This window comes from Ambystoma mexicanum, chromosome 5q, assembly GCF_040938575.1.
Source record: "Ambystoma mexicanum isolate Mex_15411 chromosome 5q, UKY_AmexF1_1, whole genome shotgun sequence".
Taxonomy (NCBI): domain Eukaryota; kingdom Metazoa; phylum Chordata; class Amphibia; order Caudata; family Ambystomatidae; genus Ambystoma; species Ambystoma mexicanum.
The window spans coordinates 921261828-921285293 of record NC_090933.1 but is presented as its reverse complement, the minus strand read 5'-3'; the positions used below and the strand labels follow the sequence as shown (position 1 = coordinate 921285293).

Sequence of the window (23466 nt, the reverse complement as noted above, 5' to 3'; positions counted from 1 at the left end):
ATGACTCTAACATCATTGGGAGGACACCGGAAACTGGGGGCGCGCAGGGGTACATCTGAGCATATATCCTACGGAGGGGCTGTTTGTATCTTGAAACAACAACTACCGCCTCCAGCAACGGAGAGGAGCAAGGGAATGGTTTGATCTGTCGCCGCTCGGGGCTGATCACTGGGAGCAAAACTCCTTCTACTTCCTCATCTTATTGAAACGGACAGTGGGCCTCCAAAGGGGAAAAGTAGTTGGAAACCTGCGTACACAATCCGTCTGAGAGCGTGAACCCCCGACGAGGCCCGTCAGCGTCCGCAGCACAGAGCGGACAGGCCACCATACCCGCAAACACGAGTGAGACACTAGGACCTAGGGTCTACCACTGCTCGGAGTCTTGCAATAAGAGTAGCACTGCCTTGGAATCTTTCTTCCCCCCCCCCAGGAACGGGGTGGCTTCCTGACCCAGCCATAGTGCCATCAAGTGAACGCTGACCTCTGCACTGGGCCTGGGCAGGGGTCCCCATCGAGCGGCTAGACAAGGCTCTGGATACAAGAGCACACCCGCGGGGCCCGGCGGCAAACATGGGGAAGGACAAAACTAAGAGGCCCACTGTGCAAAACAGGATTGACCAATATACGATTCCCCCATCACAAACCTTCGAACCTCAACAGTTGCCCTCTCAAGAAATGGACTCTGCGCCCGTAGTCTCCCTAAGAGACGTCATGGCAGCAATAGCGGACTCCCGCTCATCAATGGAGCAGAAGATGGACGGAATAAGCCTGGATGTATCCCTCCTCCGACACGACTTGCAAAAGCTATCAGCACGAACAGGACAGGCGGAACAGCGTATCTCTAACACGGAAGACGGGCTACACAGTGTGCAACAACAGCTCCAAGGTGTCTCCTCCAAGCTCAAGATCCTGGAGGCTAGAGTCGAAGAAGGAGAGGGCAGATCCAGGCGCAGTAACGTTCCAATCCTTGGCATTCCCGAGAAAGCCGAAGGCCCTAGTATGGAACTCTTCCTGGAGCAGTGGCTGATGGACCTGTTTGGCCAGCAATCCTTTTCTAAATTATTTTTTATAGAAAGGGAGCACCGAATGCCCAGAGGCAGACCTGTGCCCGGCGCTCCTCCACAAATAGTGATAGCAAAGCTGTTAAACAACCGGGACCGCGACACACTCTTGCACCTAGCACAAATCAAAGGCACGATCACCTTCAATGGCTCTAGGATAGACTTCTTCCCAGACTATATGAAGGAGGTGAAGAAGGCGAGGCAATCCTTTGAAAGACTCAAGAGACATCTTCAAGGGCTAGGAGTCAAGTATGGCCTGCTTTTCCCTGCCCAATTGAAAATTTATCATAAAGGCACAACAGTCCACTTTAATGATCCGAAAGAGGCCTGGCGATGGGCGGAGCAGCACATTGGGGGGGACTGGTCGACACCCTGAACCAACAGGGGCAGGAACCCCAGAACACCAGCGGAACAGCGGCCAGGGCCGGAACAGCCACCCCTACCGGATCGACCGGTGGATGATGGGGACTGACCCCCGGTTAGATCCCCAACGAGGAACCAGCTTCCACGGGCAGGTGCGAAACTGATCTATGGACTGTGCAGAGCCACGTCACAGTAACTCACGTAAGGCGTTTTCACCTTGATATAGCGGCTAGCAGAGGCCTACCCCCCTCGCACTTGGGGGGAAACCCCCCCAACTTCTTTAGTTTAATTTGTCACGTTTGGGGGACCCCCCCCCCTTTGCATTCCTAGTTTGGTTCATCAAGGGAGTTTAAGTTGACACTCTACCTTTTTTGAGGGTCAGCAATGTTTGGGCGACAGGTACTTCGTGTTGGGGTGGAGTATAGGGAGGGGGAGGCAGGGGTGAGTTGGGGAAGGTTCCCCGTTGTTTTGGGACCACTGCAGCCAGGGAAACCTCATGGGTTTCTATGGTTCCGAGTTGGTGGGACCACAGCATGCACAGACGCCAATCCAATCATCACTTTTGGCATAACTTACAGCACATCACTAGGAACGGGGATTTCAACCCCGCAAGACATCCGTCCAAAGCTCTAATGTGCAAGCTAGATGGGAGCGACTCAACCCCATCCGCCACCGGCTGAACGCCCCAAGTCGCTTAAAGTGCTCACCTGGAACGTCAATGGGATGGGCTCTGTGATCAAGAGACGCCTGGTTAAACAATTGCTTGGCAGACACTCCCCCGACGTGGTCCTGTTAACTGAAACACATCTAGCAGGATCACACTGCACCCTCTTCCAGAGAACAAACTACAGGGTGGCCTTCCATGCGGGTTTCACAATGGGTTCCAGAGGTACTCTCATTCTCATACACAAACGCGTCCCATTGGCCTTGCAGGCTGTAGAACAGGACCCCCTGGGTCGCTATGTCCTAGTCTTGGGGACGCTCTGGGGAAAGACACTGGCGTTTGTATCCATATACTCGCCGCCCGGATTGGGGCAGGAACTATTGGACGAGCTAACCACCCATATGGGCAAATATCAGCCCGATAAGTGGTTCCTGGGTGGGGATTTTAACGATGTCATGAGTAACGCCATGGATCGTACTCACCTCGGGCAATGCAACCCGAACACCCCTACGAAGCTATCCAATTTTGTTTCTGCCTTAGGCCTTTGCGATGTGTGGCGGGAGCTCCACCCGGGCACCAAGGGTTACTCATTTCACTCGGGAGCCCATGGCTCCCTCTCCAGGTTGGATTACCTTTTCCACCCGAACATTGACCTTTACAGGGTACTGTCCGCCGACCTGGAGACTAAACAAATACTATCTTGGGTTCCCCGAACTGGTGGACCTCTTTACCGAAGCCTCCACCGAATACTTTGAGATTAATGACATTGGGGTAAACGACCCGGTAACATTATGGGACGCCTATAAAACTGTGCTGCGGGGAGAGATAATCTCCTGGATAGCGAATCAAAAGAAGGAAAGACTCCGGAAGGTTGTGGAGGCAGATAGGGAGATGACCCAGTGGGAGAACAAACACATCCTGGACCCAAATCCTCAGACCCAGGGATCTCTTAGACGCGCCACTGAGCGCCTCCACAACCTAAACCTAGATAACGCCAAACAAGCCCAATGGGACACCAGGGCGAGAATATATGAGCTTGGGGATAAGGCCGGCAAAATGTTGGCTTGGTTGGAAATGCGGGATGAGGGACAGCGCTGTGTCCGGGAGATCATCACACTGGGGGGGGGGGGCACCAATCCGATGCCAAGATAGCAGAAGCCTTCGCCCAGTTTTATGCCGTGCTATACCAGGCCCCAATTTCCCCATTGGACCCGACCCTCCTAGATGATATAACTCTCCCCTCGCTATCAGAGCAACAGAGAGAGGAACTAGACTCTGACCTCTCAGAAGCCGAAATTGGTGAGGCGCTGGCACAATTACAAACAGGGAAAACACCGGGTCCTAATGGGTTCCCAGTTGAAACCTGGCAAAAACTGGGCGCGAATAATATGGTGTCCCCCCTTCACAAACTGTTCTTATGCGCCCGGGAACAGGGCGCCCTCCCGCCAGATCTGTGTGAGGCAACCATCGTAGTCATTCCCAAACCTGACAAACCCCCGGAGAGATGCGCCTCCTATAGGCCGATCGCGTTAATCAACGGTGAAGCCAAGGTCCTAGCCAAGCTTTTGGCCAACCGTTTGCAGCCGGTGGTCGATACTCTGATTCACCCGGACCAATGCGGCTTCATGCCACAAAAATCTACCCGCATGAACCTGCATCGGCTTCACTTGGCACTAGAACGTGCTCGTATCATCGATACACCACTCGCCCCTTTGCCAATTGACTTTGAGAAGGCTTTCGATTCGGTTAGGTGGGACAGCCTTTGGGAAATCATGAGACGCCTGGGATTTGGGGATGGCTTCCTGGGATGGTTCAAACTACTTTACACAAACGTCCAGGCAGAAGTCACAGTGAATGGGTGCCCCTTCTCTCCCCTCCTCTTCGCCCTCGCGATGGAGCCGCTGGCCCTTTGGCTTTGCCAGAGTGCTGCCTGGATAGGGTTCAATTGGCCTGAGGGATACGAAGATCGAACCTCCCTATATGCGGACGATCTCCTGGTTTACCTAGGGGAACACGCCCGGACCTGCCCCATAGTGACACAGATGCTAACCCGCTATGGTGGGTTCAGCGGGCTGAGAATCAACTGGGGGAAATCCGTTTTCTTCCCGGTGAAGGGTGGAGGGCTCGCGGACCCACAGGAATGCCCGTACAGTGTGGAGCGAGTCGGCTTCCGGTACCTGGGGATTTAGATAACAGCAGATCTTACTAAATATGCTACACACAACCTCCAGCCGGTCATGGACCACCTCGTCAGGGACGTCCACCATTGGAAACTTCTCCCCCTGACACTCATGGATAGAGCAGCACTCTTTAAAATGATGGCCCTTCCACGATTCCTCTATGACCTGCAAAACGCCCCGCTTAAGATCCCAAACTCAGAATTCGACCGGGCCGAGACCCTGCTCAGGGAACTTATATGGGGTGGAGGCAATCACGCATAACACTAACCACACTTCAAAGATCGGTCTGGGAAGGCGGGATAGGGGTTCCCCACCTCCAAACCTACTACTGGGCCTCACAACTTGCGATAATCAATGACTTGCTTCACGGGGACCGGGAACTACCCCACATAAAGGCCGAGGTGGCTGCTATGCATGACACAGACCCGTTACATATACGATACCAAAACCCCCAGAGACCCTCCCGGCCAACAATGACGGCCCACATCACTACTGTCTGGAGACAGGCACATGCGTTTGTGGGTTGGAAAAATGAAATAACCGCGGCCCAAACCTTATGGCACAATAGTAACCTAGTGGAAATTGAGAAACTTGAGCCATGGCCGCGCTGGGCAAGGGCGGGGTTCCTGAGGGTAGAGGACATCCTGAAAGAAGGGAAACTAACCTCTTTTGAAGAGATGCAATTCAAATTTCATCTCCCATGCACCGAACGATACCACCATATGCAACTGATCCATGCCTTGAAAACCCACATACCGGCAGACGCCAATATCCCGGACTACACACCAATGGAACCTAACATGCTACCTGCGTACATTCCCAGTAAATGCACCTCCATCCTATATAATGCCATCACATCCTTCGCCACTCCTGAATTGATGAGCCTAAAGGTCAAGTGGGAGAGGGACGTGGGGGAAATAGACCCAGAGGACTGGATCCACTAATGCACCCGCGGGAAGTCACTATCTCCTCTAGTATCCGGCTAGTGCAACTTAAAATCTTGCATAGAGTGTACTACCCTAGAACGGTGTTACATGGTTGGAAGAGAGCATCGAACCCAAACTGTCTCCGGGGTGGTGAGGAAGAAGGAACATTCTTTCATATCCTTTGGGCATGTCCCCGGATTCGTACCTTTTGGAACGCTTGCTGCAAAGAGCTCACCAGGATACTCACTCGCACAATACAACCAGATCCAAGAGTGTTAATCCTGGGGGTACCACAAGAGACTGATCTTAACAAGTGGGAAAAGTTGTTACTAAGCACAGCAGCGGGTCTGATGAAGCGCAATATTGCCCAGAAATGGGGAGTCCCAGAATCCCCGACGCTGGAACAATGGGTGTTGGACATGGACACCTGTGCCATGATTGAGCAACGAGTCTATAATGCAAGAGGCTGCTCTGCTAAGGCCTCTAAAATCTGGGGGATGTGGGAGGATGGAGTGCCCTAGCACGCATGGACAATGGTGATGAAGGCCAGAACATTGGCATAGTTTTGTCATGAGATTTGTTATTGGTGATTGGTAATGCATGTACTGATAATTATTTGGGAGTGACATGCTGGTCCTCGATCGTGGTTGTTGCGATTAGGTTATAAAACAATAAAAAATGGTTTATCAAAAAAAAAAGATCAGTTAGTAGGCAAACTATTGTCGTTGACTGCTTCAAGTAGACCAGAGCATTCGGAAAATCCTTTACCCTCGCCTCCTCCAAACTCTGGAACTCTCTTCTGTAACGTATCTCCCCCAAAAAACTATTAGGAAACTGTGAAAACATTCCTGTTTTAATGTTTCCCTATACATTGTCTATCCTTTGTATTGCCAGTCGAGTGCCTGAACACCTACGGGTGGTAGCATCCCTCCAATACATACAGTATCCCAAACAACGTAATCTCCCAATTCTGGGCTAAAATTTGGATCTTCTTGTGAATGAGGAAAACCCATGCTTCTTAAGGTAAATTGTGTGCTGCTCGTGAGGCAAGGTAGAGCTTGCTACCCAGGATATTTATAAATGCACATATGCTGTCCATCTTAAAACCGTGCTACTGACCCTGTCAGAGCTTTTATGTCCATTCAGATCATACTGCTAAATGTCAGGAAATTGATGACTAATTACTGTATTACGTCAAGCCACTTTCTACTTTTTTTTTAAATTTCTTTATTGGTTTTTCAACACATATAACAGTGGTTAGACGATGCAGTATGTGTGGATCAAAAACAACATGTCTTAACGTACCCAACCTTCCCACCCCTCTCCCCTCCCACCGAGACCTCAGTGGAGTCCTCAGATGTCCCTAGGCACGAGCCGGGCCGGGACTGGCAGTGCTAGTAGAGGCGCCGTCTTGCGTCACTGGGTGTAGTAGTGGCACCGTTAGCTCCACCCATCGGAGTAGGTCTGCGCTGGAGTCCAGCCTTTGTGTCTGGATCGCCGTTTCCCAAGCCGCAGTCTCGGCGGCTATCCATCTTTTGAGGTCGTCCCACCAAAGAGCTTCGCTTGGCCCTTTTGCGCTCTTCCAACCCATGGCTATGCGTCTTTTCGCTGTTATGTATATCAAATCAGTGAGTCTGTTTAGGGGCTTATTCTTGCTGTTTCGCTTGTAGCTCCCCAATATGCAGGCTGCTGGCTCATGGATCATCACCTCAATTTCAGCTGTCGCTACTTTTTCTTGCACTCGGGCCCAGAACCTCTGGACTACTGGGCAGCTCCAGAACATGTGGGTCATTCCCGCCCTAGGCTCGTGGCATTTGGGACAAGTCTGAATCGTGGCTCCCTTGAACTTTGATATGGCGTATGGCGTGAGGTAGGCTCTGTTGGTGATGAACAGTTGGATAAGTTGGAGGCGAGCGTTTCTGGAGACTTTTTTATGATAATGGGTTATTTGCTCCCATGCTTTGTCCTCAAATTCGAGGTCCATTTCACTCTCCCATCCACTCTTGCATTTCAGTGTGTCCTTTGTCATGGTCTGCAGTAGGGCTTCATATATCCTGGAGGTTTCATGACCTCCTTCGGCAGTGTCCAGCAATGATTCGATGGCTTCGTTCTGCGTAAGTTGGTTGACAGCCTCTGGCCATCTCTCCTTCAGGGCCTTTATTACTGCCCTGTGGAGCAAGAACTGGCCCGTGGGCAGGCCTGTGGACTCGCAGAGGTCAGTAAACGTCATGAGCTCCTGTTCGTGGATGAGGTCTCCAAGCACCGCCACCCCATAGGGTTCCCACTGTGTGCGCGTGTCTACAAGACCCCATGAAGCTTTCGCCATGACGGCCGCAATGGGGATCTGCGGGGAATATGGGTCTGCCGCCCCCACTGCCTTGCAGGCACGCCTCCAGAGCTGCGTTCCAAGTTTGGTTAAGTAGGGGTGATGTTGTAGAGCCCCTTTCTCGACCCAAAGGAGGTCTCGGAGTAGCAGTCGCGGCAGGGCCGGTTGGAGGAGTCGGGTATCAGTGGTGGCTTCATCCGCCATCCAGTGTGTTACGTGCCTCAGTTGACAAGCCAGATAATACAGTTCGAAGTTGGGGACTTTCAAACCCCCCTTCTCATAGGGTCTTTGGAGAATGTCCAGCGCCACTCTGTGCCTGCCCCCCTGCCACAGGAACCCTCTACAGAGCTTGTTCAGGTCTCTGAAAAAAGCGGTGGGGATGTTGAAGGGGACATTAGTGAAGCAGTGTAGTAGGCGTGGGAGCGCCACCATTTTAAGGAGTCCCGCCCGCCCAGCTACAGAGAGAGGGAGCTTCCCCCAAAACTCCATGGATTTGGCGAGAGCGTCCTTGGCCCTAACCGTGTTAAGAATGTGTTCGGTGCTCGGGTTGCGGTGTATGGTAACACCCAGGTATTTAAAGGACGTTACTTGCCACTGGAGGTCTAGTGGGGGCAGGGATCCGCACCCCCCGCTATGCAGTGCAGCGAGGGGGTAGAGGCAGGACTTGTCCCTATTTATCTGTATGCCTGTGTGTGTGTGGAAGCACTCCAATGTCTCCAGGATGTAGGGCAGACGGAGCTCGGGATCATGCAGGTAGAGCAGCATGTCGTCTGCATACATGGAGATGAGATGTGACTCCCCGTCTAGCTCAATGCCTCCGTCACCATATTCCTGACGGAGATATGCAGCTACCGGCTCAGCAGCTATAATATAGAGCATGGGGGATAGGGGGCATCCCTGTCGTGTGCCTCTGTGTCGGGGCCATTTGTCCGAATAAGTCTTGTTGGTGCGCACCCTGGCGGTGGGATTGGTGTAGATCAATTGGGTCCATTTAAGGAAGGCGGGTCCGATCCCCATCTTGGTCATAGTGGCATACAGCCAATCCCATCTGACCGAATCAAAGGCCTTGGTGGCGTCAAGTGACGCTACGGCGTATTTCTGGGGTTTCCCCTCGGTACTATATATGATGTGGTGTAACCTACGTAGGTTTTCAGTAATAGAACGCCCGGGCACGTAGCCCGTTTGGTCCTGATGGATCAGAAGGGGAATCACTCTGCGTAGTCTATTGGCAAGCAGTGCCGATAGTATTTTGCTGTCTGCATTTAACATAGAGAGAGGTCTATACGATCTGCAATCTGTCCCATCTTTACCAGGCTTTAGTATGGGGATTATTATTGCTTCACTCATGGAGTTCGGGAGAGCGCCTCGCTCGAAGGCCTCGTTATATACTTGTGCAAGCAGGGGGGCGAGGGTCTCCTCATATGTCTTATAGAATTCCCCCGGGAGGCCGTCCATGCCCGGTGCCTTTCCGGAGGGAAGTGATCTAATTATTGCCTTCACATCATCAGGGGTAATCGGTTCGTCTAAGGCTTCAGCCAGTTGTGGGTCTAACCTGGGTAACTTAATGCAACCTAGGGCGTCCTCGATCCCAGTGTCGGATGGGGGAGGGGTCTGGGAATAGAGGTCTTGGTAGAACTCAGAAAAAACCCGGTTGATCTCTGCTTGTGTGTGCGCGGTGGTGCCATCGGGTTTGCGTATGTGGCAAATGGGGGTGCTAGGGGTCTCCCTTTTGTACAGCCAAGCTAAGAGTTTGCCGGGTTTATCTCCCAGAGCGTGTGATCTTTCTATATGTTTGGCGAAATTTAATTTCCCCAGTGTCTCCCAGTAGGATAGACAGGCTTGTCGCAGTTTGATTATTTCCTGTAGACACTCGGGGGTCACGTCTGCTCTGTTCTCCAGCTCCCCCAGCTTCTTTTCTGCTTCTACCAGGGAGTTCACAATGGATCTCTGGGCCCCTCCCCCCGATGCTAACATGTCCCCTCTCATGACCACTTTATATGCCTCCCATGCGGTGCCGATCCACTCTACACTGCCTAGATTGTTTTGCCAGTATTCGTCTGTGCTGTCTTGAATGTGATCCCGGAAGGCAGCATCTAGCAGGGCCTCGGCCCGCAGTCTCCACGTGGGGACCGGGGGTCTGGGCGGATATACCTCCCATGTGACTATCAAAGGGGAATGGTCTGACAGTACTCTAGGTAAATACTGTGCATCGCGAAAAGTGGCTTGCTGCTCTTGACTGACCAGCATGTAGTCCAGCCTGGTGTGGACTTTATGCGGTGGGGAGAAGAAGGAGTATTCTCGTCGCTCTGGATCTAGTTCCCTCCACAGGTCACAGAGTGATAGTTGGGTCATTAGTTTGGACAATATCTTGGCTGGGGGGGATGGGCGGGAGTGTCTGGCATCAGACCTGTCCTTGAGGGGGTCAAGGGTGCAGTTGTGGTCGCCGCCCCAAATCACAACACCGTTTACATATGGGCCTAGTCTGGGATAAAGGGAGTGGAAAAAGGGAGTGGCATCGTGATTGGGTGCATAAGTGCTAACCAGGCACAGGTCTTTCCCCTCCACCGTACCTTGCACAAGTGCCATCCTGCCCTCATCGTCCGTCTTGGTGCTCGTTATTCTGAAGGGGACAGACGGGTCGATCCAAATCAGGACCCCTCTTGCATATGAGGAATAGGCGGATCCGATCATGGTCCCTCGCCATGTTTTTGCTAGCGCCTTCAGTTTCTCCTCCGTTAGGTGTGTCTCTTGGAGCATAGCGATTCCGACCTTGCAGCGTCGCAGGTATGTGTGGATCCGGCGTTGTTTTACATAACTGTTCATGCCTCTGACGTTCCACGTCATTATTTTTATCGTTTCAGCCATGAGCGTGGTTGTGCCCAAAGTTCCTCCACTGGCTCAATCGGGGTCCTGTTAGTGATGCATCTGTAGTGAGGTCATTCTGAGGTCTCGGTATTTCTTGTTCAAAGGTCCCAACGTGGGTATAACTCCCCTGCGTTTCCCTCCCCCCCGATAAACTTCCCCAACATAGAACTGGTCCGACGGGCGGTTCCCCGTCATGACTATCCCGTTTCCGCTCCTTGAGACCAAACATGGTCTTCGGGTGCCCTACGGGCGGGTAATTGTACCCAGAGAAGAGAAAAGAAAACTCCTGGGGGTTGAGGGAGCTGTTGCTTCGGTGTTCCGCGTATTTAAGATCAATTCAGCTGCTCAAAGGGCTCGATTTATGTTGCTGCGCACTTGGAGTGAGAGCCGTTCCTCTGCAGTCTTGGAGGGTGGTTCAACGCGGCTTGCGTCTCTTATCTTCAATGTCCGGTAATTGCTGCTCGTCCATCCAGTCCCGAGCCAGTGCCGGGGTGTCAAACAGGTGGGTTCTATTTTTGTATATCACCTTTAGCCGAGAGGGGTACAGAAGCATGTATTTCACTCCGGCAGCCTTCAATCTAGCCTTGGTGTGTATGAACTGAGCTCTGTCCATCTGTACTTGGAAGGTATAGTCAGGGTAGATCGCTATCTTGGCAGAGTTCCTCAGGATCTGGCCCCCAGAACGCGAAAAAGCTAGTATGATCTCACGGTCCCTGTAGTTTAATACTTTAGCTATCATAGGCCTGGGAGGGCCGCCTGGTGGAGGTTTCTTAGCGAGGGATCTATGTGCCCTTTCGATGGAGAAGCCCTGTGATAGCTTCTCTGCTCCGATCTCCTGTAGCAGGAGGTTCTCTACGTAGTTGGTGGGGTCTGGGCCCTCGATGCCCTCCGGTACGCCAAGCAGTCGGATGTTATTCCGGCGAGCCCTCCCTTCGGCCTCCTCAGCCCTGTCCTCCAGGTTCTTGACCCTCTGCCGCAGGCCATCCACTTCGTGCAGGAGCTGGGTTTTCGCTTCAGTGTTTTCACGTACCTGGGTCTCAAGCGCCTCGGTCCTGCCCGCCAGGGAGCGGACGTCCTGGCGCAGGAGGCCCAGATCTATGGCCACCGCGTCAATTTTGTTCACCATTGTCGCCTGGAATAATGTGATAGCCTCCAGGAGCTGGGTGTTGCTGGGTTCGGTTGGCTCTCCAGTAGGGCCCGTCTCCCCACCAGCCGTAGGCGCGTCCGGGCACCCGGGGCCGGGGGGTTCGTTGGCTGTATAGGCGTCCAGGGTGGTCTGTCGCTGCTTGGACCTAGCTCCCCTTCCCGACATTCCTGCGGTTTCGTGGATCTCAGGCTCGCGACGACACCAGGACGTGGCCCCAGGCGTGGTCCCGGCCCCAGTATGTAAGGGCGGTCGATACGTTCCAGCTCCCGGATGGCGTGCTCCGCGGGTGGACAGCCGCCAGCACCCCCAATCTCCTCGTGTCCCTTCCAGACCGCCTCAATGCGAGCGCCGTCTGAAATATAGGAGTATTGTGCGGGGAGGGGTGCGGTGATTGGCCTGGCGCGGGGCCGCACTCTGCCACATGTGGTGGGAATTTCTTTTCTATTGTCCGGCGGCGGGGAGATGTCCGGTCTGCGGCGCGCGGGGAGAGCCCCTGTTCCGCTCACCTCAAATGGATGGAATTACTGTCCCAGTCGACCTCCTCTCCTTTAGTCAGCAGGCCGCGGTCTCACTCGGGTCCCCAGGCAGATAGGCTCAGCAGGGGGGGGGGAAGTTCCCTGGTCTCCGGTCGACCCGCTCATCTCCGCTTCCGCCCCCGGGCCACCGGCGCGTCAGGGCAGACGGCCCCAGTAGATCTCCTGGCAGGGCAAGTTCAGGATCAGGGCAGTCGGCGTTCGCTCCGTGCTCCAGTCCAGGCACGGGGCCGCTGGCGTCAGGCCCCCGAGCTCCACTGGGCTCCTCCGCGGGCCGACCCGGCCAACGGTGCGCTTCAGCAGCGCAGGCCGTGTTCCGCTGTGCCCGCTTCCCGCGGGGCAGGTCACGAGCCCGGCGGGACTCCCCTCGGTCGCCCCCCGACACACCTCCTCTCCAGGCGCCGCGGAGGTCTGCCGCCTCCGCGGGTCGCCGGGCCAGCGCAGGCCTCTTCGGGTTCGCTCCGGTCGATGGCGCGGGCCCGACAGGGCAGGCGGCGCCGATGAGCCCCCCGGCGGGGCCAGTCCAGGCACGGGGCCGCTAGCGCCAGCCCCCCGGGCTCCTCTGGTCTCTGCTGCAGGCCACCCCGGCCAACGATGCGCCCCAGCGGCGCAGGCAGTATCCCCGCTGCGCCCGCTTCCCGCGGGGCAGGTCACGAGCCCGGCGAGGCTCCTCTCGGCCGCTCTCCGACACACCTCCTCTCCAGGCGCTTTGCAGATCCGCCGCCTCCGCGGGTCGCCAGGCCAGCGCAGGCCCCTCTGGATTCAGCAAGGGGAGGCCGCCATCTTGGCTTCGTGATACGTGTTACGCGGTTTTTTCCCGCAGCCGCGTTCTGGTCTGTCGGACTGCGACCCTCGTGTGTGGGGGGCCCAGGAGCCTCCCCCAGGCTTCAGTGTCTCTCGTGATGCGCCGGCGGGCTCGGATGGAGCTTCGGTGTCCCGTAGGGCAGCTTATCAGTGTTCATCGAGCGGAGCTCACCGGAGATGCGTCCTCTCTACATGGCGGTTAGCCACGCCCCCCCAAGCCACTTTCTACTTAACCCATTATTTTATGATCGACATGTCGCATCAGCCTTTCCTCTTGGTTAATTATAGGACAATGGCACCACGCAAGAGTTTCTTGTATCTAAACATGGCTTTAGTCTGAGGGAAGAGGGTTACAGTTCCCACCTGGTAAAGTGGTATGTAAGGCATCAGACATTGACTCCTCGACCTCAAGGAAAGGGATAGTCTTGAAGTTATAAAAGTCCCTCATTATCTATGGTCGGCAAAATTATAGAAGGTATTGGGACACTTTAGCTGCAAGCCCCTCTCTAACTCTCTCTGAGAAAAGATATTTAAGATTCTGTTTCTTGGCAACCTTTCTACCCATGCGATGGAGCACAACTTTAAGGTATTGAATGGGTGGCATAGAGATCCACTGAAACGATACAATGTTCCTGAGAGTTTCCCCATTGTGTTCACAGGGCTGTGGTCAGGTTGCTTCTTCATATCACATGTGGTGGAAGTGCCCCTCTATTCAAATGTATTGGTCCAAATTCTTCAGTTGGATCAAGGAGGTGACGGGTGTCCAGTTGAAATTACATCCCTTTTTGGTGCCTTTGGGTTTACTCCCGAGGGATAATGAGGTTTACAGGTTCCCAAGGATGTGGGAAGCTATGCTTAGAGCAGGCAGACTGGCGTTGGCCCAAAACTGGGAAAACCAGTTTGCCCAATAAACGGGAATGGTCACAAAATATCTGGGAAATGTACCCCATGAAGAAACTGACGGATCTGGCACACGCCGATATAGGTTCCTTCGAGGTAGAATGGGGTTTGTTCACAGAGAAATGGGGAATTTGGTACAGTCGAGGAGGAGAGGGATCTCTGATTACCTAGAGGAAGAGATTGGGATAATTAAGAGATGTGGGGACGATTGGAAAAGGGGATATGCAGGGGAGAAGTGTAGGGACAAGCTGGCAAAGAGTGGAAAGTAGTGGAAAGTAGGAGTAGCCGAGCTTGTGCAGGGGAAAGACAAGCTGTCCGTTCAATAGATGACCTTTGAACACCTTCATACATAGAGAGGGGGTTACAGTCGATAAGGGATACCTCATATTCTTGTGAAGGGGGAAGAGCGTATTGTCCTTGTATCATGGATCCCGTTTGTGATATGTTCTCCCTGCAGTTTTGATTTATTGTGCACTGTTTCATTCCTGTTTTTCGGGGGAAAAGGAGGACTGAGTTGCTTTATTATACTTTGTAAAAGGAATGAAGATATTTTTTTAAAAAAAAAGACTTTCAGCCTTAATATAAGTATGCCGGTCCATAAGCAACGGTGCCTGTAAGCTTTCCGAACTGGCATACTACAGGCCTGCATGCCGTAGCCTTCACGCCCGATTGGTCTGACCCTGCTGGACACAGTAGGCAGACCGTCACGGAAGCACCGGCACTGTTAACAACAATCCCAGTGATTCTGTGGTCTCCATTTCCATATAGTCCTTTAGGACTCTATGGGAATGGGGATTAACATATTACCGGCACCTGACTTTCCGGTTTGCTTGGGTTGTAATCCCCCAGTGTTAGGCGGTAAGTCAGGCAGCAGTAAATCATTACGGGCCATCGGCAACCTGCCGGTAGCACCGGCACGGTTACCGCCGGACCCGTAATGAGGCCCATTGGGTCTCATAAGTATGCCTGTCCGGAAACAACGGTGCTGTTAAGCTTACCAGCACCGTTGTTTCCGGATCAGCATACTATAGGTCTGTCTGTCTGTCAGAGCCGCGGTGCCCGACAGGTCTTACCCTGCAGGACACAGCGGCCGCGGTAGGCAGACCGTCACAGAAACACTGGCACCGTTAACAACCGGCGCCTGACTTTCCGGTTGTAATCCCCCGGTATTACCGGGAAGTCTGGCACCTTGACGACTCCTCAGTGAAACTGTTATATGAGGTGGTGGGAAATGAATTGTGGGGGGGGAGGTCCCCAAGTTCAGATGGAGGCAGATATGACAGGGCGACATGATCTTCCCATTGTACGCTATGATAAGAAAGTGCTTACGTGATATACTTGAGGTATAATATCTCCACCCTTGTAAGTTGGAGCAAGATGAATCCTAATTCCTCTGGATGCTCAAAGGACTGGGGAGGCCTGGGCACAGTGGGCCACATTTGGTGTGATTGCCCTGTGGTGCAGAGCTTCTGGGGAGGCACTGTATCCTTGATTCATGCAGTAATCCATACCACTTTACTGCCTGATACTCCTTTTAGGGAGTGTTAATAAGGAAGATGTAGTTCCCGTCTTGGGTATGTCTAGGAAGCTCATTGGGTTCCTCCTCTTATCTGACAAATTGACGATAGCTCAATGTTAGAAACAGACGGAAGCTCCCCAAGTCCATTATGTGGTATAAAGTAAATATGGGCAGAGCCTTCCATAGTTATATTAATATCCACACTCTTTAATGTTTTCCTGAGGTATCTAGATACCTACGCCCACATATATGTATAGTATGAATATACCACTGCCTTCGAGGATACATGGACTGGACTCTTGATTATTACACTTATGATTGTAGGCCCACTAGTTGGTTAAGGCAAAGGAGGGGGATTGGGAGGTATGTTGCCCATTGCACCTATATTTTCTACTTATGCCTTGAGTATCTGAATTATTATGCTTTTTTTGTTCTTTCCGCTCTTTACTTTTACTTTTTCATTTATGTTGTTCTGTTTTGACTGATTCATAACATACATTCAGTGTCCCAAACTGTAGCTGACTAGGACACAATTGGATTATATATACTGCTTTCTGGTTTCTTCCAGCAATGTTTGGGTTCTGCCTGTTTCAGGTTTGACAGGTACCACAATAATTAAGTTGTTTGTGCCACATATGTGAAAATTGTGAGGAAAACGAAATCTGCCTAATGACGAATCACACATTTCCTTGAGCAGAGTAAGGTGCTCTTCGCTGTCTGTTCTCTGTGGCGGCAGTCAAGTGATCTGCCCAGCGGCACCACGGCTGCTTGAAAGGTCTTGTCGGGAGGAAGAGGTGAGGGTCAGCGTTATCATTATACTGCTGCAAGGAGCTTTGTGGGGTGCCTAGGATGTAATACAAATGGTATCAGCAAGGAGAGGGGAAAACCTCAGGAAGTGGTCCGTTTTGTCCCAGGCCCAGCAAAGTCCAGAGGAACGAGCCCGAGAGCATCAGGCCCACCCATTGTCTGTCACTGATTCGGTAGGCTCTGATGAAGACAGGGTAGCAAATCCTGCTGAACAACATCCACTTGCAGCAAGCGTGGCGACCTAGGAAGGACTACTGCCAGAACCAAAAATACTAAGTTAGGACCCTGACTTGACGAGCGAGAGACCCAATCGGAGCAAGGGAACGAACATTTGGTGGAAACTCTACATGCTGGGATATTGAGTTTAAGATCTGTTCTTGGAAAACTATTAGTTGCTGGGATATTGAGTCGAATTATTGCTGCAACTGAGAAAGTTAATTTCTAGAAATCTATAGCATGCTTGGAAATTGCATCCAGCTGACCAGACACACTGAAAACCTAAATTCTGACAAGTTTCTTTGAGATAATAACATTCTGTTTAAACTTTATTATATTTGTCAGTCATTTATTTTCCTCTAGAATTGCATATTCTTTCTTTTGCATTACGCTGATGATATCATGTAACTGGTTGCAACAGCGCCCTGATGCCTGAGGGTTTAGGCACTTTACAAATGTAATAAATAAATACATGATATAGGACATGAATGTATATTAAACCAAGAGGGGTGTTCACTCACAGTACAAAAATGCAGAACAAATTTAATAAACTTAACTTGTCGTTTTTCCAATCGGTCTTCTTTTCCAGGCATTTTCGCAGCCAGTTAAATTCAATCGGATTTATGGAATTTTTGAAGTAATGAGTGATGCCCCTGAACGCGTGAAACAACAGATGAAAAAACTGTTGCGAGAACAGCAAACTCCAAATCCCATTTATGATGTCACAAGACATGCAACAAGTTCTGAACCTCAGCGAAAGAAAAAACTCTCTGAGGACTTAAATATCGACAACAACTATACTATCATGGTGAGATGTAGGATTATGATCTGCAAATTTCCCTGATGCCAGTTTTTTAGATTAGCTTTTTGAGAAATTCATCAATTTCAGTCATATCTGGAATTGGATCGCCTACACAGAAAATTTTTGATCTGGTTGGAAAATGTGCATATATGTAATGAATTTAATTAAAAATAGTGTGTTATATAAAATAGCATTGTTCATCACAGACAACAGAGGTAGAAACATTGCTAGATTCCACATCATTGACAAATCAAATAACATTATTCCAAAATGAAAGCCATTTCCATGAGGTTTCAAGTTTAGAGTACTTGCTTACTTTATTAGTTAGTGTCTGAATTAGTTAGGGACAAACTGACCTGCCGTCTGCTACAAAGGCAAAACACGCTCTGTCTTGTCCAAGAAGAGAGTCCACATTCAAACCTGTGTCTCTGCGGCCTCTAACAACACGGCCAAACTTTTTAAAATCTGCAAGGAGCTGGCCAAACCTTCTGCAGTCTCTATCTTACCTGTTCCCTCCCAGGCGCTCTGTACAGCTCTGGCTTCTCACTTCACCTCTAAAACCGATTTAAGCAATCACTCTTTTGCCACTGGATCCTTCCCCTCTATCTCCCCAAGCATCCTTTCTGCATCCCCTCCTTAAAAGCCTTCTGCTGTCCCTACCTGTCCGGCAAACTATCACCCGATCTCTATCACTCCTTTCCTGAGCAAACTCCTGGAAAAGCTGTACATCTCCCAGCATACACTCCACACTGAATTTGTTGGTTGTCTCCATGACCATCAGTCTGGCTTCAGAGCAGCCAGAGGAACGGAAACTGCTCTCCTGAACACATTTGAAGATCTGCTCTCTAATCTTGATTCCAGCCTTCCTTCTGTCCTCATCCTCCTTGACCTCTCCTCAGCTTTTGACATGGTCAATCGCGCCATCCTGATCAATCGACTCTGGGAAAACATGGGCATCACGGATCAGGCCCTGGAGTGGTTGACCGCCTTCCTCCTGGATCGACCCTCTCAGGTTCAACTTGCGTCCTTTCTCTCCACCACCTCTCTCTCCGCATATGGTGTTCCTCAGGGCTCTAGCCTCTGACCCTGCCTATTCAATGTATACCTGGCCCCTTTGGCCCACCTGATCTCTACCTTCTCCTCTAACTTTCAGTGTTATGCGGATAACTGAGCTCTCTTTCAGGCTCCCCTCAGCCTCCTCTCCTCTCTCGCTCATTCCTGACTGTCTATCCACGATTTAGGAGTGGTGCACGTCCAACGATCTCTGCGTTAATGCCAGTAATATGTAGATCCTTCTCATTGGGACCCCTGCTCCTGCTTTCCCTCTCTCACTCTGGCTGCTCGCCTTCCTCTGAGGCAAAAAACCTTGGTGTCATCTTCGATTCCACTCTCTCCTCACATCACGGACCTTGCCAAGAAGACTCACTATCAGCTGCACCTCCTCAGAGGTATTCTTCCTTTTCTTACTTTCCCCCAGAAGCTCACTGTCTCCAGAGCCCTAGTTCTCTTTAGGCTGGACTACTGCAACAGCCTCTTTCTCAATCTGCCTTCCTCTACTCTCCGCCCTCTGCAACTAATCCAGAACAGGACTTCAAGACTTATCCTTGGCCTCAAGCCCAGGGACCGTATCTCTCCAGCCCTGAAATCTCTCCACTGGCTCCCGGTGGCTGCAAGGATCGAGTTTAAGACCCACTGCATCGTCCACAAGACTTTCTGGTGCTGGGTCCCACACTACATCCAACTATCTCTTCCAAAATACCTTCCTTCTCAAGCCCTTCGCTCAGCTACCTCCAACTCTGAAGGCCAGTCGCTTCTCCAGGCAGAGAGTGGGGGTAGAGCTCTCTCCTCTGCAGGTGCCTCCCTCTGGAAGGGCCTCCCTGCCCCTCTCAAACTTGAGCCGGACCGCCTGAAGTTCCAAAAGGTGCTTAAGACTTTCCTTTTCTCCTCTGCTTTCTCTCTCTCTCCCCTACTGACCTACCCGCCTGCTGCGCCAACTGGTTGCTTGCTACCCCCAGAGTCTCACCGGGTACCAGGCTCCTCCATGATCAGTCTCCCTGCACTGCCTCTGGGCCTACTGCGCACTTGGGGACTGTAACTGTGACCTATATAGCTCCCTGCCTCCTTGCACTTACCCAGCAGAGCCGTAATGCCCTTGCTGCACTCAGAGCATTGCTGCCCTGATAGTACTTCCCCTACCCTCTCCCTTTCGTCTCCATGGCACTTGCCCCCTCTCCCTTCCCCTGCACTTTTTGCACTGTCGCACTTGAACGATCTGAATGACACAAGGCCTAGTAAGATTGTTTGTCTTGTCCTCCCTCTGTCTTCCCCCCTTTGTCTTGTCCTGCCTAGAAACACTTGTGTACAGGCGCGTTATAAATTACATATCATATCACTATCTTGCCATCACTTAAACACGCTCGGATGATTCCTTTGCTTAAAAACCTTCACTGGACCCCTCGCTTCCTGGTAACTATCGTCTGATTTCATTGCTCCCTTTCTTTATGAAATTACTTGATTGTCTGATCACTCCTATTCTCTACTTTTCTTGAATGCACCTCTTTCTTTGACCCTATTCAATCTGGGTTTTGTCCTGGTCACGGAACTGAGTCAGTACTTATATCGGTGATTGACAACCTTGCCAGTCTGGCCGATGGTAGAGGTGTGGGGGCTCTGATCCTTTTAGACCTGTCAGCATCATTTTACACTACTGACCACTCTGTCCTGCTGCACCGGATGGCCTGGGCGGGCGTCGCCGCACAAGTTCTGACTTGGTTCCAGTCTTTCCTTTCGGAACGATCTCAGTCTCTTTCTCTCCCTCCTTTCAAGCCTACCCCTATCCCAGTTTACCTGTGGTGTCCCTCAGGGTTCGGCTCTATCTCCCATTCTCTTCAATGTCTATGTGCAGCCCCTAGCTAAACTGATTAATTCTCACAGTTTTCAGTGTTATACATATGCGGGCGATACACAAATTGTGGTCTGTCTTGACCTTAAACAATCTCTCCATGGAGGCTCAAATCAGCTCTGTTGGACTGGCCACTTCAAACTTAGGGTTCTTTGGAAAGTTCTTTCCTTTCTGCCTTTCTGCCTCCATGTGCCGGTAGTGGTCTCCGCGGTATTTGATCACCTTGGTTACTGCAACTCTATCTTGCTCAACCGGTATACTTGCTTCACTGGTGAAGGCGGGCGTCCCCTGATAGCACGATCCTCCCCGCAATGAGAGACAATAATGGACTCTCCCAAGATGGGAATAAGGCTAAGACAAAGTGCGGGTGAGCTTAATCGGAGTTTATCTAAGTCACAATTAGGGCATGCAAAGGACTCTGCAAACTCCGAGAGCGCTCTGTCTGACATTAGCAAAGACAGGCGTATATATTTACATAATGCGTCACAAGAACCTACACACTATAGGGGGCACATGTTCGTGGGGATTGGGTGGCGATGACTAGCTATAGGTGTAGCTGTGATGTGTTACGGCGTGGTTGGTGGACGTCACTGGTTGCCAACGTGGGCCGGGCAGGTCAGCTGGGCTCATCCGGGCGGCGGTGTTGTGCCAGGCGTGGCCAGTGTCATTGATGAACGTCTTCGTTGGCTTTCTGCCCTAAGGCCACGCACACCACATTCATTCATCACCGCAATATTATCTTCCCCTGTAAATCCTACAATAGGTTATTATACAGGTTAATACAACACAGGAGGAATGCACCTAGAGCGGGGTCCTTTGGTGATATATCAATACATGGTTACCATCATTCTGTTGGCCGGGTATCATAGGTCACGAGGTTGGGTCTCAGGGCAAGGGGTGAGCTGTCCAAGTTTTCGTGTCTCGTTAGAAGTCATTATGAATGGGTTCCTACAGTGTTGCTATAATATTGGGTGTCCTAATTTTACAGGGGCCATTAACCTGGGGTGAACTGGTGGGTCGTGGAGCCTAAGAAAGGGCACCTTTTGGCCTGTGTTTATGGCCGAGGTTTGCTGCTGGGTTGTAAATAATTCAGGTGGCTGGTTGCGGCCATGGGAGCTGTGGGGGAGCGTGAATGCTTGAGGCGGCTCCAGCCGAATTGGGGGAGGTGAGGCACAGCAGCCCGGGCCGCTGTCTTTCATCTGGCAGGCTTCACTGGGGAGGGAGGGGAAGTGGCCTTGGATATGTCCACAATGGTATTTTTCTCGTGTGTTTGCAGGTTATACAAAAAGACATACTAATTCATATATTGTACAATACTCATTGAGCTTTTTCTCTACAGCTTACATGTCTACATTGTTAGTGCCTTTACATGGCTATTTCAAATGCGTTACCTATACCAATTTTGCTATTGTTACCTATATGTTAAGCATTTAACAACCACGACATTTTGTTACATTCTATGCATGCACGATAAGCGAGGTAGTATTAAGGTTGGCGGAGCATGCGGGAACAACTGGCCAATGAGGCTGATGGTAGTGACACATGGTGAGCTTGAACATTCTAATGCATTCTATGCGTTTTCGTACACACTTTACATGAGCTCCCAATGCGGTTGCACTTGTTTTCTGTCTCGCTCTAGCAGCATTAGTTCAGTTATGGCATAGGCCCTTGGAGTACATTCTTCTGGGAGAAACATAACATAAAACCCGGGACACTTCTCTTATTTGCGCATTGCCTACGGGGATATGGGTATTTCAACCAGAATGCCACATGAACATAAAATGAATTCTGCCATCTTCATGGAATCTACATATTTTGTAAAAAGGGTCATGGAGAGAAGAGTTTCATCACAGGCAGTTTGCATATTATTATCTGGGGTCTCTACTTTTGTCGGGGGACCATTTTACAGTTTTTTTCCACCTCGGCCCTGCTGGCCGGGTCATACTGAGGACAGTGATACACTGCGGAAGGTGAATGTTACAGTGTTTGTTTCTAACACTAGCTCATGTCCGTCTGTTCCTGGGAACAGGCTCTCAGCGGATCTGCCAGGGAGCTGCGGCCGCGGGGATAAGTGAGAACTCTCCAAGGGTGGGGGCTACGCTGCGGCGCACAGGGGCTCATGTCGTTCTGGTTTCACAAAATGGTTTCCAGGGCCTAGCTTAATACAGCCCACCTGCCACCTGGGCCCTGGTGGCAGGGGGGACCCCCGACGAGCCATGGACTCCACAAGAGGGGGACTGCAGGGGAGGGAGGGGTCTCTTGGACCCATTCTCCCCTACATTTCCCCCCTTTCGTTACTTAAGTAACGAATACTGTAACTCCCTCAACCTCTTGCGTTCCTCTTCTTCTGCTACTGCCTCATCCCATGCGGGGGTGCCTTTTATAGGCATCCATGCCCTACATACCCCTCGCAGTCTTTCCCCCCTTCTAGCATACTCGTCTGGTGTACAGGTCATATATATACAATCCCCATTCCCTTCCAGATCCACCCACACCTCCTTATACCACTCGAGTTCACGGGGCTCTTTAATTGTAGTGTGCCATAGTCTGTCTACTACATCCCCACTGTGGTATATGGGCACCATCTGGAATTTTGGTGTGTTTTCTTCTCCTGTTTGTACTTCCACTTCCTGCATATTTTGTATTGCACCGCAAGTGTTGCCCATTTTCCCCATCATCATCGCACCATTTGGCACTGCGTTTGCACAACATCGAAGACCCACCTGGCACATACAAAAAATAAAAAGGAGGAACACCACTACCGACATCAACAATTTAACAGTCATTCCCAGCCATGACGGGACCCAGGAGAAGAGGTTGTCGAACCATGTGCTGGCTTCTGCTCCACCCTCCGTTTTCATCCTCTCTCCTAGGTTATGTACTGCTTCGATCACGTGGGATAAGGTACCATTGTCTGCATCTTCAGAAGGTACGAAAGTGCAGCAGGCACTTCCAATTTTTCGGCAAACACCTCCATCCATTGCTGTTAATAGGTCTAGGACATACCTATTTTGCATGGTCATTAGCCGCAGTGCTCTCAGCTCCACCTTTATTACGTTAAATCCTTCTTCAGTGTCATTTGCCAGCGGGATCAGCTCCCAACGTGTAATTTGGAGCCACTTTGCATTTGCCCGTGCCTGGATGCTGGGGATGAGTGAGGCGAAGAAAGTCTCTGCAGAGCTGAATAATCAATACCTGTCTGGGATCTGTGCCAGTAGTTCTGATGATGCTTTTGATATGTAGTTTGACAATCGTCTGCTTCGAGACAGCATCTCACCCTTATTGCCGGAAGACAGGACATATAATTGTGATTCTGCAGTTGGTTGGGCCTCATTCTTCCGAGGAGTCTCTTGCATTTTCTTACTCCCGTCAATGTGGCTCTCCAGTATCACCATTAGCGCAGAATGTAGGGTGGCCAATGAGCAGATGCCGCTCCAGGATTGTGGGAGGT

General features: G+C 51.2%; 1 protein-coding gene across 1 annotated transcript in view; it reads left to right on the top strand.

The window, feature by feature from the left end:
- The window catches only part of RGS22 (regulator of G protein signaling 22), a 1706064-nt gene that overhangs the window by 111057 nt on the left and 1571541 nt on the right, over positions 1-23466 (top strand). Inside the window, exon 4 of the mRNA XM_069621432.1 lies at positions 16901-17119. Coding sequence (XP_069477533.1) covers positions 16901-17119 — 219 coding nt within the window. The remainder of the gene's footprint in view (positions 1-16900; positions 17120-23466) is intronic.